The 13,821-nt window shown below is 44.5% G+C and overlaps 1 protein-coding gene across 1 annotated transcript in view; it reads right to left on the reverse strand.

The window, feature by feature from the left end:
• Ipo5 (importin 5) overlaps positions 1 to 13,358 on the reverse strand; it is a 39,350-nt gene extending 25,992 nt beyond the window's left edge. Inside the window, exons 1-6 of the mRNA XM_057786231.1 lie at positions 13,126 to 13,358; positions 6,898 to 6,978; positions 4,126 to 4,318; positions 2,590 to 2,692; positions 1,735 to 1,831; positions 1,254 to 1,358 (exon numbers count right to left, since the gene is read on the reverse strand). Of these exons, the coding sequence (XP_057642214.1) occupies positions 1,254 to 1,358; positions 1,735 to 1,831; positions 2,590 to 2,692; positions 4,126 to 4,318; positions 6,898 to 6,978; positions 13,126 to 13,215 (669 nt within the window). The 5' untranslated portion in view covers positions 13,216 to 13,358. The remainder of the gene's footprint in view (positions 1 to 1,253; positions 1,359 to 1,734; positions 1,832 to 2,589; positions 2,693 to 4,125; positions 4,319 to 6,897; positions 6,979 to 13,125) is intronic.
• Between the last annotated feature and the right edge of the window lie 463 nt (positions 13,359 to 13,821).

Raw genomic sequence — 13,821 nt, forward strand, 5'->3', positions numbered from 1 at the left:
AGCCTTCTGCCCTGGCCCGTCAAGAAATCTTACCAACAGTAAAAGCAAAGTGGTGCTTGACTTATCAACATTACTTTTTTGTTTGTTTTGGTTTTTGGAGACAGGGCTTCTTGGCGTTAACAGTGTTAGCTATCCTGACTAGGTAGACACGGTTGGCCTTGAACTAGAGATCCGCCTGCCCCTGCCTCCCAGGTGCTGGGATTAAAGGTGTGCACTACCAATTGGCCCTATCAACTCCATCTTTATCTGTAAAATTTTTGCTCTGGGCAACTGTTCACAGACTAAGCACTTGTTGGAGAAAAGCATTGATTTGCATTTTACTTCCTTTTCATACTTATACAGGCATATATATGGCATTTTAAGACCTGTACTTGTACAACGTGGCTCACTGAGTTGTGTCACATCACGATTTCATTTTAGGGTGACATCTATTTGCTAAAATACAGGAACTTGGTACTGGACAAGACTGAGAATCACAGTGATTTGTGACTGAAGTTGGGGCAGCCTTAGAACAATAACTTGTCACAGGGAGCTAACAATGCAAACTAATCACAAGCTTGATAGTTAATGTGTGGCCGAGCCAGCAAGCATTCCTTCTGTAGTCCTGATATTCTCACTTCCAGGATGGCGCTCTGGAAAAGGTGCTCTTTCCACCTTAGCTTCTTGTACTCATAGGCTATCTGGTAATTCAGTAAGGAGAGTTTATACTACCTCCACAACAGAAAATCCTGCAATTATTACGGACTAAAGAAGTCTTTTAGGGGTTGGAGATGTAGTTCAACTACTGCTTGTCTAGTATGCAGGGAAGCCCTGTCCCACCCTCACTCCTCATACAACCAGTATAAACTCCAGGAGTCAGGGTGATCCGATGTTCAAAGTTATCCTTGACTACCTAGCAAGTAAGAGGCACATAGAGTCTACCTTGGATTCTCCCTCAAAACACAAAACCATAAAATCCCCGAGGAACAATCAACAATCCAAAGGATTTGAGTCTGGGGTAAAGCTAGGCTCAGCAGGTAAGGACTGGATCCCCATTTGCCCTCTGATGCCCACACACCAAAGCCCTTTCTAGGGCGGTGAACACATGAGCGATGGGAGCCATCTCCATGCTCGCTACTGTGTTGCTAATGCCAGCACTACAGGCAATAAACACCGACTGAAGAAACGAAACAACAAACTATACAACTAATGAAGATTGAATCTCTTGGAAACTCACATGAGGCAGGATTGTCTGTCTGAAGGTGTTCTCTTACCTGTAAGAACCCAGGTAGCAGGTCTGCAAAATGTTTGAACAGAGCAACATTATGCTCGTTGGCTAGTATGAAGGCGGCTGTAGCTCTGGCCGACAACGTCCGGATCTAAAATGGAGGTGGTATGAGATCACAGATGAGAACACGTGTCAGACTCAAGCTGAACTGTCAGTGAACCCAGCATTCACATTTTTAAGGTACAAAAGTAAAAATGGGGGTGGGGGTGCTGGCAAGATGGCTAAGGGGGTAACTGTTTGCAGCACAAATCTGGTCCCCAACACAAAGGTGGAAGGGAAAAAAAAGATCAACTCCTCAAAGGTGCCCCCTTCTTATTGGCGTGGGCATGCCAACACTCACACACCCACAGGAGTAAACAAAACTGAAAAGAAGAAGGGGAAGAAAGGTGGAAACAGCCTTTACTGCACTAACTCAGTGCACAGCTTAGACCGGAAGCAGGCAGTAACAGTGGAAGTGAACTCTTTACCGAAGGATGCTCTTGATCTTGCATACACTGAACTAACATCCGCTTGATGACATCCAAATAGTGCTGCTGTTGGTTCCCAAAAATCCCAGGAAAGTTCCTAAAAAGATTCAAATAAGTCTTTAAAACCTACCATATCTTTGCAGTGTGGACTAAACCCATTAAACCGCGTTAGAGTGCCTGCACACACTCTACGTGGCCTTCTCTCGGCACCCAATGAATGCAAACAACATGGTGGTTGAGGCTGCACATTCCAGGACCCTTTCACCCGTCTCAGCGACGAGATCTCTAATGTGTCCCATCTCTCTGACCACCTCCTAGTCTTGGGGACCCAGGGCATGTAAGCTGTTCTACTTTACACTTAGAAAACACTAAATGAAACATTTTTACTCAATCTGGATAAGGTAAACTCACAACTACAGCAGTCATGTGGCTTCTAAAAGCTGTTGGGGTGTATTTAAACAGACAGCAATGTAACAGCAGAGCAATCAGTCACCAAATGCTGAGCTCTAATCACTGTTTCTCCACACACAGAAATTTATTATAAAACATGACCACAAAGACCCAGGAAACAGTTTCCAAGCATTCCCATCAAAATATCTTCACCAAAGTGCTTTTCCCAAAGTTACAGTTGGTCCTGTGTTCAAATGAATGAGTGGAAAGATCCAGAATTGCCAGAAACACACAACTGTCAAGTGTGACATGAGCAGCTGTTTCTCCTTCAAACTTGTTTCTAAAACAAATACAACTTAAGAAATTATTTCAAGTCTCAAAGCTGCTGGGCTAAAAACAAGGAGCTAAAATGTTTTAGGTGTTAATGACATTAAAATCTTAAAAATCTTAGAACAGACTATATACCAAAATATGTGAAGGGCAGCTTCCCGGAGTCCCATGCTCTGTGAGCTGACGGAATCAAAGAGGAACTTCAAACCCTCAGGCCACTGGTTGTTGCCATCCTCATCTATAATACAAAGTCCAGGCATGAAGTGTGCAGCTCAAACTTCAAAACATTGTATCTGGATCAAAATACATTCTAGTGCAAATGCCCCCGTGCTATTAAGAATCCATTAAAGTAGCCCTCTAACCATAAAAAGAGCTCTGTAGATTGAGAAGACAACTGTGCATTTAAAGGTTCATGTTGAGAAACCACTGCTTATGCTCAGACGATAGAGAGCAGGACTTTCATTTGCTTAAGTATTTGGTAGTAAATCCAAGCACAAACACAGGCAGAGCCAAACTTGAAATCAAAGTAATTATCACTTTCAAATGAAGAGAGCACTGAGTCCCAGGGCCCACGGAGGGAGTTGACACAGTTGTTTGTTGCTGGCAGGGTCACTATACAGTCCCAGACTGGCCTTTGTCCTCTGTTAATACAGTCATGGGGACAGCATACACTGTACAGTGTAAGTGCTATGGGGTGCCGTCAATGTTTACTTAACAAGACTGAAAAATACAAATTTTAAGCCAGATCTGGTGGTGCAGGTCTAAAATCCTAACTATTCAAGAGGTTAGGACAGGAAAACCACAAGTTCAAGGACAGCTTAAAGATAGTGGAATGTTTTGTCTATCATGTATGAGGCTGGACATTAAAGAGAACTGTGCTCTTGTTTCTTCCTTCCATTTGTGGTCCAAGGTATTAAATCCTAAGCCCAGAGCATCCTAGTAAGTACTACTCCTAAGAACACAATACCAACCTAAGGACGACTACATGCATAGTAAGACAGGTACAAAGACAGGACATCCCACCGCACACACTAACTTTTCCCAGGGGGCTTTAGTTGTAGCTCAGTGGTAGAATGATTCTCCGACATGTACAAGGTTGTACTCCAAACTCAGGGGGGGAAAAAACCTTAAAACATCGGCATAGCAACACATGCCTGGAATCCTAGCACCTAGAATGAGGAGGCAGTTAGCAAGTTTAAAGCAAGCCTGTGCTACATGAGACCCTGAATTACAAAAACAAAAAAAGTCTACATTGGTACTTTGAAAAGAACTTGTTAAAGGCATTAGAATTAGATTTCATAAACATCTGTAATTTTTGGCTTTAAATGCAGAGTCTATAATCATACTCATTTTGGATAGAACAGTTCTTTGGTATCTATACATATTGTAAAATATTACAGTTTGAAGTGGGGGCAGGACTGGTGGGAAGCCTGCCTGGCCTATACAGATCCTGTCTCAAGAGGTGAAAGGAAAGAAGAGAAAAAAGGGCCAGGCATGTTGGCACACACTTGTAACCCAGAACGCAGAAGGGGCAGGGAACTGTGTATTATATGTCAATCTGAGCTACAGGGGAGTTCTAGAACAATTTAAGATTAATCAAGATCTTGTCTCAAAAAACACACGAACTAACAAACACAAGCAACAAATACAACTTCCCCCGACTGTCCACACCTATTAAATTCCTGGCCAATTCTGCAGCAATATCACAGACTTTCTTCCTCATGCTAGATTGTGTCTCCATCTGAATAATCATTAGCAGTTCACTCTTGATGGCAGTCTGGACATCTGATGGCAGAGTTGGGTAGACTTCATCGAACGCCGAGGACAAAAGACGCCTTAGGAGAACAGCAGCCATTTGTCTAGCCTAGAAATGGATAACACTGTTATTAACCTTCTGTCTTACCAGAGAAAACATCTCCGACCCCTGCCGTGGACGGTCTCCCTGTCCCACTTTCACAGTTCATTTCAAGGCACCTTTTACTTTTTAGGAACATATGTAACTCTTTCTACAGTCACAGTAGTCTACTAGAAACCAACACTTGATGGAGGGTTCAGTGCAATACCCTGCCAGTTCTAGTAAGAGTATCCCAACCTGGTTCTGCTCTATAGCAGGGGCCTTTCCTACCCAACCTTCTGCTCAGTTTGGAGTACTCACATCACGTAAACTTCATTTAGTCTCTGGTAAAATGCTATGAAATCCATATAATTCTCTGGTGTGAGTAAACCCACAGGTTGCCAGTACTGAGAAGTTGGTTGAGCTCATGTGTACATTCCTAGTTTCACGTTTAAAGTTTGTGGAGTGCTTTTTATTTAAGATGGCTTCTGTGGAATATTCCCTAAGTTTAGCAAACAAAAGCTGAGACAAATGCCACAATCAAGACGTGGAGGCTAGTTCACAGCTACTGTGTACTCCACAATCTTTGTCTTGTTAACCAAGCTCACCCTGTGTAGAAGCACTAGCTGTCACCTATTTTGTAGGAAGGGGAGGGGCTATCTCATACTGTTTTCTAAGTGTAACAAACATCACCAGAAGCATTTATGTGAAGTGTTTTTCCAGAGAGGCCTCTGTGACTGCTGTGTAGGCAGGGGGGTCAATCAATACTTTCCAAGTAAGAGGAATCCAATACTATAAGGATATTACTTTATGGTAGGAAACAATGAAAATTGGGTACTAACCACTCAAGAATAGCAAACTATAAGAGCCCAGTTAATAGCTTCATTTTACCACAGGGGAAATGCATTAAGATCCCAGTACATATGGATCTTGTACACCGATAATCACTAAGAGTCCCTGCCTAGGCAGACAGAAGACTGTCACAATTAAAGCTGGCCTTGCTGACAGTGGAGACTTTTATTTTTCTTTTCTTTTCTTTTTTTTTTTAAAGAAGGTGGGCTGAGAAGAGATGGCTCAGTTGGCAAAGTGCTTGTAAAAAGCCAGGTATGTAACATATGCTTATAATCCCAGTACTGGGAAACAACCAGGAGAAAGTGACTGGCTTGCTTTGCTGACCAGGCAGTCTAGCCAAATCAGTAAGTTCCAGGTTCAGTGAGAGGTTCCATCTCAAGACAGTGAAATGAAATTGTGAAGAGACCTGAAGTCAGCCTGTGGCCTCCAAATGTACATGCACACACAGGAAGACACACGAATTCTAAAGAGCTTCCAAATGCACATGCACACACAGGAAGACACACGCATTCTAGAGCCTCCAACTGCACATGTACACACACAGGAAGACACACGCATTCTAGAGCCTCCAACTGCACATGTACACACAGGAAGACACACACATTCTAAAGAGCCTCCAAAGGCACATGTACACACAGGAAGACACACGCATTCTAAAGAGCCTCCAAATGCACATGTACACACAGGAAGACACACACATTCTAAAGAGCCTCCAAAGGCACATGTACACACAGGAAGACACGCATTCTAAAGAGCCTCCAAATGCACATGCACACACAGGAAGACAGACGCATTCTAAAGAGCCTCCAAATGCACATGTACACACAGGAAGACACACACATTCTAGAGAACCTCCAAATGCACAGACTGCAAAGACAAGAACCCCAAATCAGCCTCTTGCCTCCAAATACGCATGCACACATGTAAAGACATGGATCTGGGGCGTCTCTTTTTGGGTACCCTTCTCTTTTGTGCTTAAATCTACTCCAAAATGGGCCTTCTAAATGTGTGTGCACATCAACAGCCGGGTATGGTGGCACACGCCTTTAATCCTAGCACTGGGGGAAGGGGCGCAGAGGTAGGTCTCTGAGTTCGAGATCCTAAAACCTGTTCCCACAATCTCTTCAACACACGTTTCATCTAGAGATGGCCATATGCATACATTTTATAAATTTACTTTCAAAATATATGATTAACATTAAAATGCTATGTGAGGGGCTGGAGATAGCTCAGCAGTTAAAAGCACTTGCTGTTCTTGAGGAAAACCTTGTTCCATTCCTAGTACCCACATGCTGGCTGGTTCGCAGCAATCCATAGATATATGTGAGGTGCACAAACATACACACATGCAAAACACTCGTGTACACAAATCTGAAAAACTTCCCCCGAATGCTTTGTGAATAGAACTTTCTTCCTTTATTTGAGATAGTTCAGTGAAAGAAACCAATTTTTATAGCTACAGAAATTATTGGCTGTGTATGTAATGCCAAGCACTTAGGTAGAGACAGGAGGATTATGAATTCTGCAGGTCAGCCTGGGATACACTGATCCCCATTTCAAACTGAAATAAAAATTTAAAAAAGTAATTATGCATAAAGCTACTAACTTTCATCTACCTTAAAAATATCTAGGTTGTAAAAAGGAAATTCTCATATTTAATAACAAATAGTTAAAATTCTTGTTAGGACTCTGACCATAACCTAACACTACCATTTACTTCATGAGAATTATTTTCAAACAAAATATTCAAGTGTTACCTCCTCAGCAGCTGTTGTATTTCTGATGGCTTGTAAGAGGAACGTGATCTTGGATTGGCCTGGGATATTCTCATAGGTTTCCTGCACAAGAGATAATGCAAGGTTGGAACATAATGTCAGAATCCAATGAGCAAGTCAGCGAGGAAATAAAGCCTGGATGCAGACGGCGCCTGATGCTGAGCTTCTCGTGACGAGAGCGTTCTCTAGACAGGTGAGCAGGAGCTCTCCACTCACCTCTTCATTTTCTGTGTCTTCAAAATTTACATTTTCTGGTCAACAAAAACTGACATCCCACAATCATTAAAAAAAAAAATTGTCAAGTCTGGATCTAGAAGGCAACTTAGAAGTTAGAGCACAGACTGCTTTTACAGAGGACCTGGGTTTGATCATCAGCACGTACACTGTGGGTCTCAACAGTCAAATCCAGTTCCAGGAGATCCAACATCCTCTTCTAGTCTCCATGGACACCAAGCATCCAGATAATTAAAAAACAAAAACAAAAACCAACCCAAAAATCCAAAACTATCAACTATAGCTTGAGCATAATAGAACAACACAAAATACATGCTCTGCCGTCAATGTAGGGAACTACGGTCTTTTCAACACTATGGAGCGCTGGTGCCAATCAGTTATGACAACATCAAATCCATACCTTAGATACAGCAACAGAACAGGGAAAACATCCAAATCCTTGATGCTGTGTTTTTAGGGAAGGATTATTCTAATACCTTATTATATAATTAAAAACATCAAATAATTGTAGTCCAGAGAGAAACTTGCCCCCTCCCAACTCAACCAACACCAGGATTGTATCTGGATCTATTTAAAAAGGTTTTGTGAGTCCAGAACGCTTTCCTTTTCCTCTTAATAGTATCAGAACAAACTTGCTGGCAATTAAAAAGGCAGATGATGCCGGATGGTGGTGGCACACGCTTTTAATCCCAGCATTTGGGAGGCAGAGGCACGCGGATCTCTGTGAGTTTTAGGCCAGCGTGGTCTCCAAAGCTAGAGAGAAACCCTGTCTCGAAAAATCAAAAAGGTAGGGGACATCAGTCAAAAGCAGTCAGCCCTGAGAACAATCATACAAGTAACACAGAGACTGAGCAAGTCATATTTAGGAATATATATGCACATACACATATGCATGCAGGAACAATTTTTTTCTTTTACAGTCCCAAATGTGAAGGAGAAGCAGGAAAGGGTACATGGGTGGGTTTGGAGCAAGAAATGTAATGATATTAAAATCCCAAACAATAAAAATAAGCCAATTGCTAGACTAGATTACAAACAAGTCTTAACTTATGTTGGCAAGAATTCACGTGCAGAGCTCTGTCTGACAATGGGCCTCTTTCCCTGGAACCCTAGATCATGTAAGCACATCTGGACACCAACATCTCACCTGGAAAAGCCTTTTGTGATGACCTCTTCCTGCCTACTAGGGAGATTTTAACTTCTTAGCAGTCTAAGTCTGGAGGAGATCTTGCTTACTGTCACTGGGTTTTAAACTCATGAAGGAGGACAACAAAGCCTACGGCGTGTTTCCCTTATGGACTTCTAAGGGCTTCCCATTGCCTACTTAGTACCCACGTCCCACGTGTCTACATATGCCCTTCTAAGGGCTTCCCAGCACCTGAGACACTGACAGACAAGGGATCACGTTGCACACTTTGAGTGACAAGATAAAGCAGAACAACGACAGAAAGCTCATCTTCCAAGGCAACCATCCTTTGAATCTGTCTGGTACCGAGAGTTCTGGGTTTCATTCTGGGGACTAGCCGATTCAAAGAGCTCCGTTTAAAGTCCTTGAACATCTCAGTTTGAGGAAAAACAGTTCTTTACAAGGGAAGGTGGGCCTACCCACAGCCCCACTGTAATAAAATATGGATCTATTAATGCTGAAAACTGTGCTCAAAGGTATGCACAACTGAGAAGCTGGGCTGAATTTATTTATACAAAAACTGAGATAATTTATGTAAAAGATATTCATACGGCTGATTACAAAAATGGATATGTATCTTGAAATTTTTCACTTAATTTTCACCACAGCAACTAAAAATCCAGCAAAGCTGTCACCAAAGAAAGGTCTCATGGAGCTGGTTATGGTGGCTCATGCTTAAAATTACAGCACGTGGGAGGCCAATTCGAAGGTAACACTGCCTGGAGTTCAAGGCCAGCCTGGGTTACAGGGTGAGACTCTAAAAAATATGCCTAAAAACCAAAAATACAAATAGTAAGTAAGCGACAAAATATCCCCCCCAAAAGCCCCACAGAACAGTAACAATGTAATAACCATCTCTTGATTCCTTGCACCTAGCACTCAGACCCAATGCAGAGGCTACCAACAATTAACATGTAAATCTCCTTGCTCTGATAAGTTATTGAAAACAATTTCTCATGGGAGGCGGTGGAGGGGAGGAGGCAGAAATCTTTAATAAATAAATAAAAATAAATAAAAGAGAAAAAAGAGAAAGAAGAAAAAAAAAAAGAAAACAATTTCTCCCCTGGGCAATCATTCTTGAAAAGCTCAGCATAATTTGAGGATTGCCATCTTTACCCAGGTGGGGATATTGGTGCCACTATGTCAGTTCTTACACAATATGAAGATCATTAGTCAAATAGTCACAGTTCCAGGATAAATTCATGACAGGAAAATTCAGTATGATGTCATGAAACGCGTGAAAGAGGGTCTGCCCATTGTATGCCCAATGGCGGGAAACATGTTACAGCCACTTCAGAGAAGCAGCAGAGCAAAGGAACAAGCCGGGTCAGGCCTATCTTCTTAGCCCAGATCAAGATACACAAAGGCAGGTATTGAGCTTGCTCATTTTTTCTATCTCAAGTGTCCAGGACACTGAAATACAAGAACTATTCCTAGCATTACTCTGCTATGTCCAGTGTTCACTGCAGGCTTGGGGCAAATGAAATTTTGACCATATGATTCCACCATATATACCTGTATATGGATGACATGATGTGTATACAACACATCAAGATATTTGGCTCTCCTCCCTGCTCAAATGGAGAGATGTTAAGTATCTCAGTCACTCCATAAATATTAATGACAGTTCTGTGCATGAAAAAATGCAAGAGTGAAGGAACTTCTACTTTATAAACACCTTGGCTCCTTAATAATGTATATTTTCCAATGTTACCCTTCTTCAACATAAATATTAATGATGAAGAGTATTAAGAATTAAAATTCACAGCTGGGCGGTGGTGGCGCATGCCTTTAATCCTAGCACTTGGGAGGCAGAGGCAGGTGGATCTCTGAGTTCGAGACCAGTCTGGTCTACAAGAGCTAGTTCCAGGACAGGCTCCAAAGCTAAAGAGAAACCCTGTCTCGAAAAACCAACAACAATAAAAAAGATTAAAATTCACATACAATTAACAAATACATTATATGTCAGATAAAAATGTTCAGTTATGAATACCATAGATGCCTTTGAATTGCTTGTTAATTATTTAATTGCTTATTTGTGTTAATTATTGTATTCTGAGACATGCGGGAATTCAAAAATCTTTTTTCTTTCTTTTTGCTTTGAAATAGGGTCTCTATGTAGCCCTTGTTGGCAGAACTGGAACTCAATAGCCCAGGCTGGCCTTGAAAAGAGATCCAACTGCCTCGGCCTCCCAGTCCTGGAATTAAAGGTGTATGCTACCACACCCGGCTCAAAATCATTTCCTTAAATATTAGAAACATTGTCTGTAAAGTTGGAAAGACCTTGTAGATTTTGTACAAATGGAGAAACAGCCTAGAAGATGTCAAGTCTTTCACAAAGCACAATAGTATGACTTTCACTGTACCTGACTTCACAGATGAGTAAAGTGACCTCAACAAAGCACAACAATATGACTTTCACTGTACCTGACTTCATAGATGAATAAAAGTGACCTCAACCAAGACTTCTTGTATTTTTATTTTGGCTGAGTAAATTACAAATATATTCACAGAGCCCATGCCAATTTTTCAGCTGCAGCAAAACATTTCCATATTTGTTTTATCAGATTTAGTATTCAATTTTGTTTAGGCTACCTATAAAAAGGTTTACTTCCCCAAGCAAAAGGGGGGAATTTTCCCTCCAATATTTGCTTTCTAGAGAGCTATATTTACAACTATCTGGTATCAAGGAGCTCCCACAACCCGGATTTACTCTTTTGTCAAACTAAGAAAAATTCTGTATCACAGCACTTACTTTCTATGTAAGTTTGCTCTCAGATCTATTAAGCAAAAGCGTAGTATCCGAATGTTTTCTCTAGGAATAGACACGGACTGAGTACTAACAGTACTTATTTCCGATTGTTCTTTATGAGAAAATGTGCTGAGTGCTACTGACTATCCCTAAAGTGATGTAACAGATAGAGGATTTACAACAGGCACCAAACTGGAATTCAAGCTGAACCAGACACTGGTATTTAGTTCAATAGAAGAGAGATTCCCCACCAGGCTTGACAATAGAGACTTGAGCAACTGGAGGGAAGGGGCTGAATTAAACTAGCTTACTAATTACAATGCAGTTCTGCTCGGCAACACAGGGAAGTTTCTATTATAGGGTGGGATTAACAACTTGCTTTGGTTTAAAAAAATTTCCTCGAGTTTACAGAAAGTATCAAAATGTTCAGTATCATCATATCCCAAGTGCAAACTGTTGCAAGTAACACGTACACACTACTTCTAAATACCTATACCACCTTACAAATAAACCTTGCAAAGCCTGCACAGACAAGTATGCGCGGACTTCTATGAGCGGTACTCTTTGAAGACACTAGAAGCACCCAGTTATAAGGAGATGCTGATATAAACAATGCACCTATCTATATAATGTAACGTCTTCGCAGTGACAATGTAAAATGAACCGAGTGGAAAATCCAAATTGCAGAATAACGTGTACTGTAAACCCACTCAGATAACACTGGTGTGCACACGAATGCTTATTACATTCCCAAGGAAGACTCATGAAATAGTGACGTGGAGAACGGGTTAAAAACTGCGCTGTTTTCATTTCATGACTAAGGCAGGCATGGGAACGCATGTCCACAATCCCAACACTCAGGAAGCATAACAACACTCGGGGGTACTGTCACAAGTTTGAGGGTCTGTGTAAACTACAGCCAGTCACCTCCCCTCCCCCAAAATTAATTTTTTTAAAAAAGACACAGTTTAAAGCTCCGTTTCATACTGAATTAAATTTCCAACACATTTACTTACTAAACTACTAAGTGTGACTGGAATACCCTTTCTACTCAAAAGCAGAATTAACTTCAAAAGACAGCTCTCAACTTGAGATCAGTAAATATAAGAGACATGCCAACTTCACTAGCTCCACGTAAAATACATCTTCGTTGTGCAAAGGTATCCAAACACTTCAGTGAGTCTCCAAAAAACTTCAGGCACATGGTCGCAAAGAACACCACGTATCAACTTTCCTAGAAGTTACCTCACAAAAATCCCGGTCTCAACATTAACAATGTATCACCCGTCTTCTATTGAACCAACAATCTGACTTACAAATGGGCTGACAATTGCATCAGAAACGAAACTCTCTTACAACTAAGACTGAGAACGGTATGGGTTCTATGAAAAGACGCGGTACTGGCCCAGTTAGACGGCCACAGTCCCCAGTACATCCCATTTATAAACTCTAATCTCTAGAGATCAGACAAAATTCGAAGGAAGAGCAGAGCGAGGTGGTTAGCAAGAATCCCTTAAAGGCAACTTCCCACGAGCTTGGAGGCACTGGCTTGTTGCAGTTCGTTCTAGAAACCAGAAAGGGGCTTTAAGGGGAAGCCGCCGCCAGGCAGCGACAGGCAGGACTGACACACGCGTTTCCCAAGGCCGGGCTGTAGGAAGGCAGCGACACGGGTGGGGGAAGCGGGCCCGGGCATGCGGGGGTCTGGCCGCTCGGGTGGACCAGGCGGGGAGAGGGGGAACGGGGTGCGGGGCTCGCCGGCGGCCGAGCGGGCGGGGCGGCGCGTCAGGCACGGCGGCACGTGTGCGCGGGGCGGCGGGGAGGCAACCGGCGCCGCCGCTGCACGGGCCGGAAGGGCCGGGACCGGGCGGGAGCGGCGCACGTGGGCTGCGGGGCCGCTGTCCGCCCAGCCGGGCCCGACCTGCGCCGCTCGGCCGACGAGCTCCGAGGGCCACCGGGCCGGGCCGGCCGAGGACGTGGTGGTGGTGGCGGGGAAGGAAGGATCGGCTCGCCGGGCGGCCGGGGCCGCCGATTGGCTTACCTCCGCCTGTTTCCGGACCACATTGTCGGGGCTGAGCAGGTTTCCCAGGAGCAGGTAGAACTGTTGCTGCTCCGCCGCGGCCGCCGCCATTGCGCTAGGCGTGAGAGAGAGAGAGAGAGAGAGAGAAGGAGGGAGCCGTGAGGCGCGCTGGCGGGCCGGCGGGAGGGTTGGGGGCGGGCCCAGCGCGGCGACCGGCACCAGCGGCGGCGCGGGGCTAAGGGGCCGGGCGGGCAGGGCGGGGCCGAGGGGGGGGCAAGGGGAGGCCGGGGCGGGGCCTCGCGTCCTCTCACCCCGCTGCGGCCGCCGGCGCCGGCGTCTCATTGGCTCGCGGCTCGGGGAGGGGCGTGTCCGAGACCGCCCCCCCCGGAGGGCCGCGCCGATTGGCCACGCACCCCGCGGTGTCGTCACTCCAGCGCGCGCCGGGAGGCGGGGCCGGCGGGTGTGTGCGGCGGCCGGCGGTGCGGCTGCGCGGCTAGGTTTGGGGGGGTTCTGGGGAGCCGAGGGGCGGGTGGGGCGGAGCCGGCCGGGCCAGGCCTCCTGCAAGGGCGTGAGGCCGGGTCTGGGAGGAGGGGCCAGCTCCTGAGCGCGGGAGATTTCGGCGCCGCCGCCGGGAGTCCCTTCCGTGCACGGCCCGGGCTGGGGCCGCGCCCTCGGGGTTTGGAGCTCCAGGGTCCTCCCATCCGGATCGCCCCAGCA

Source organism: Chionomys nivalis, chromosome 12 (genome assembly GCF_950005125.1).
Source record: "Chionomys nivalis chromosome 12, mChiNiv1.1, whole genome shotgun sequence".
NCBI classification, from domain to species: domain Eukaryota; kingdom Metazoa; phylum Chordata; class Mammalia; order Rodentia; family Cricetidae; genus Chionomys; species Chionomys nivalis.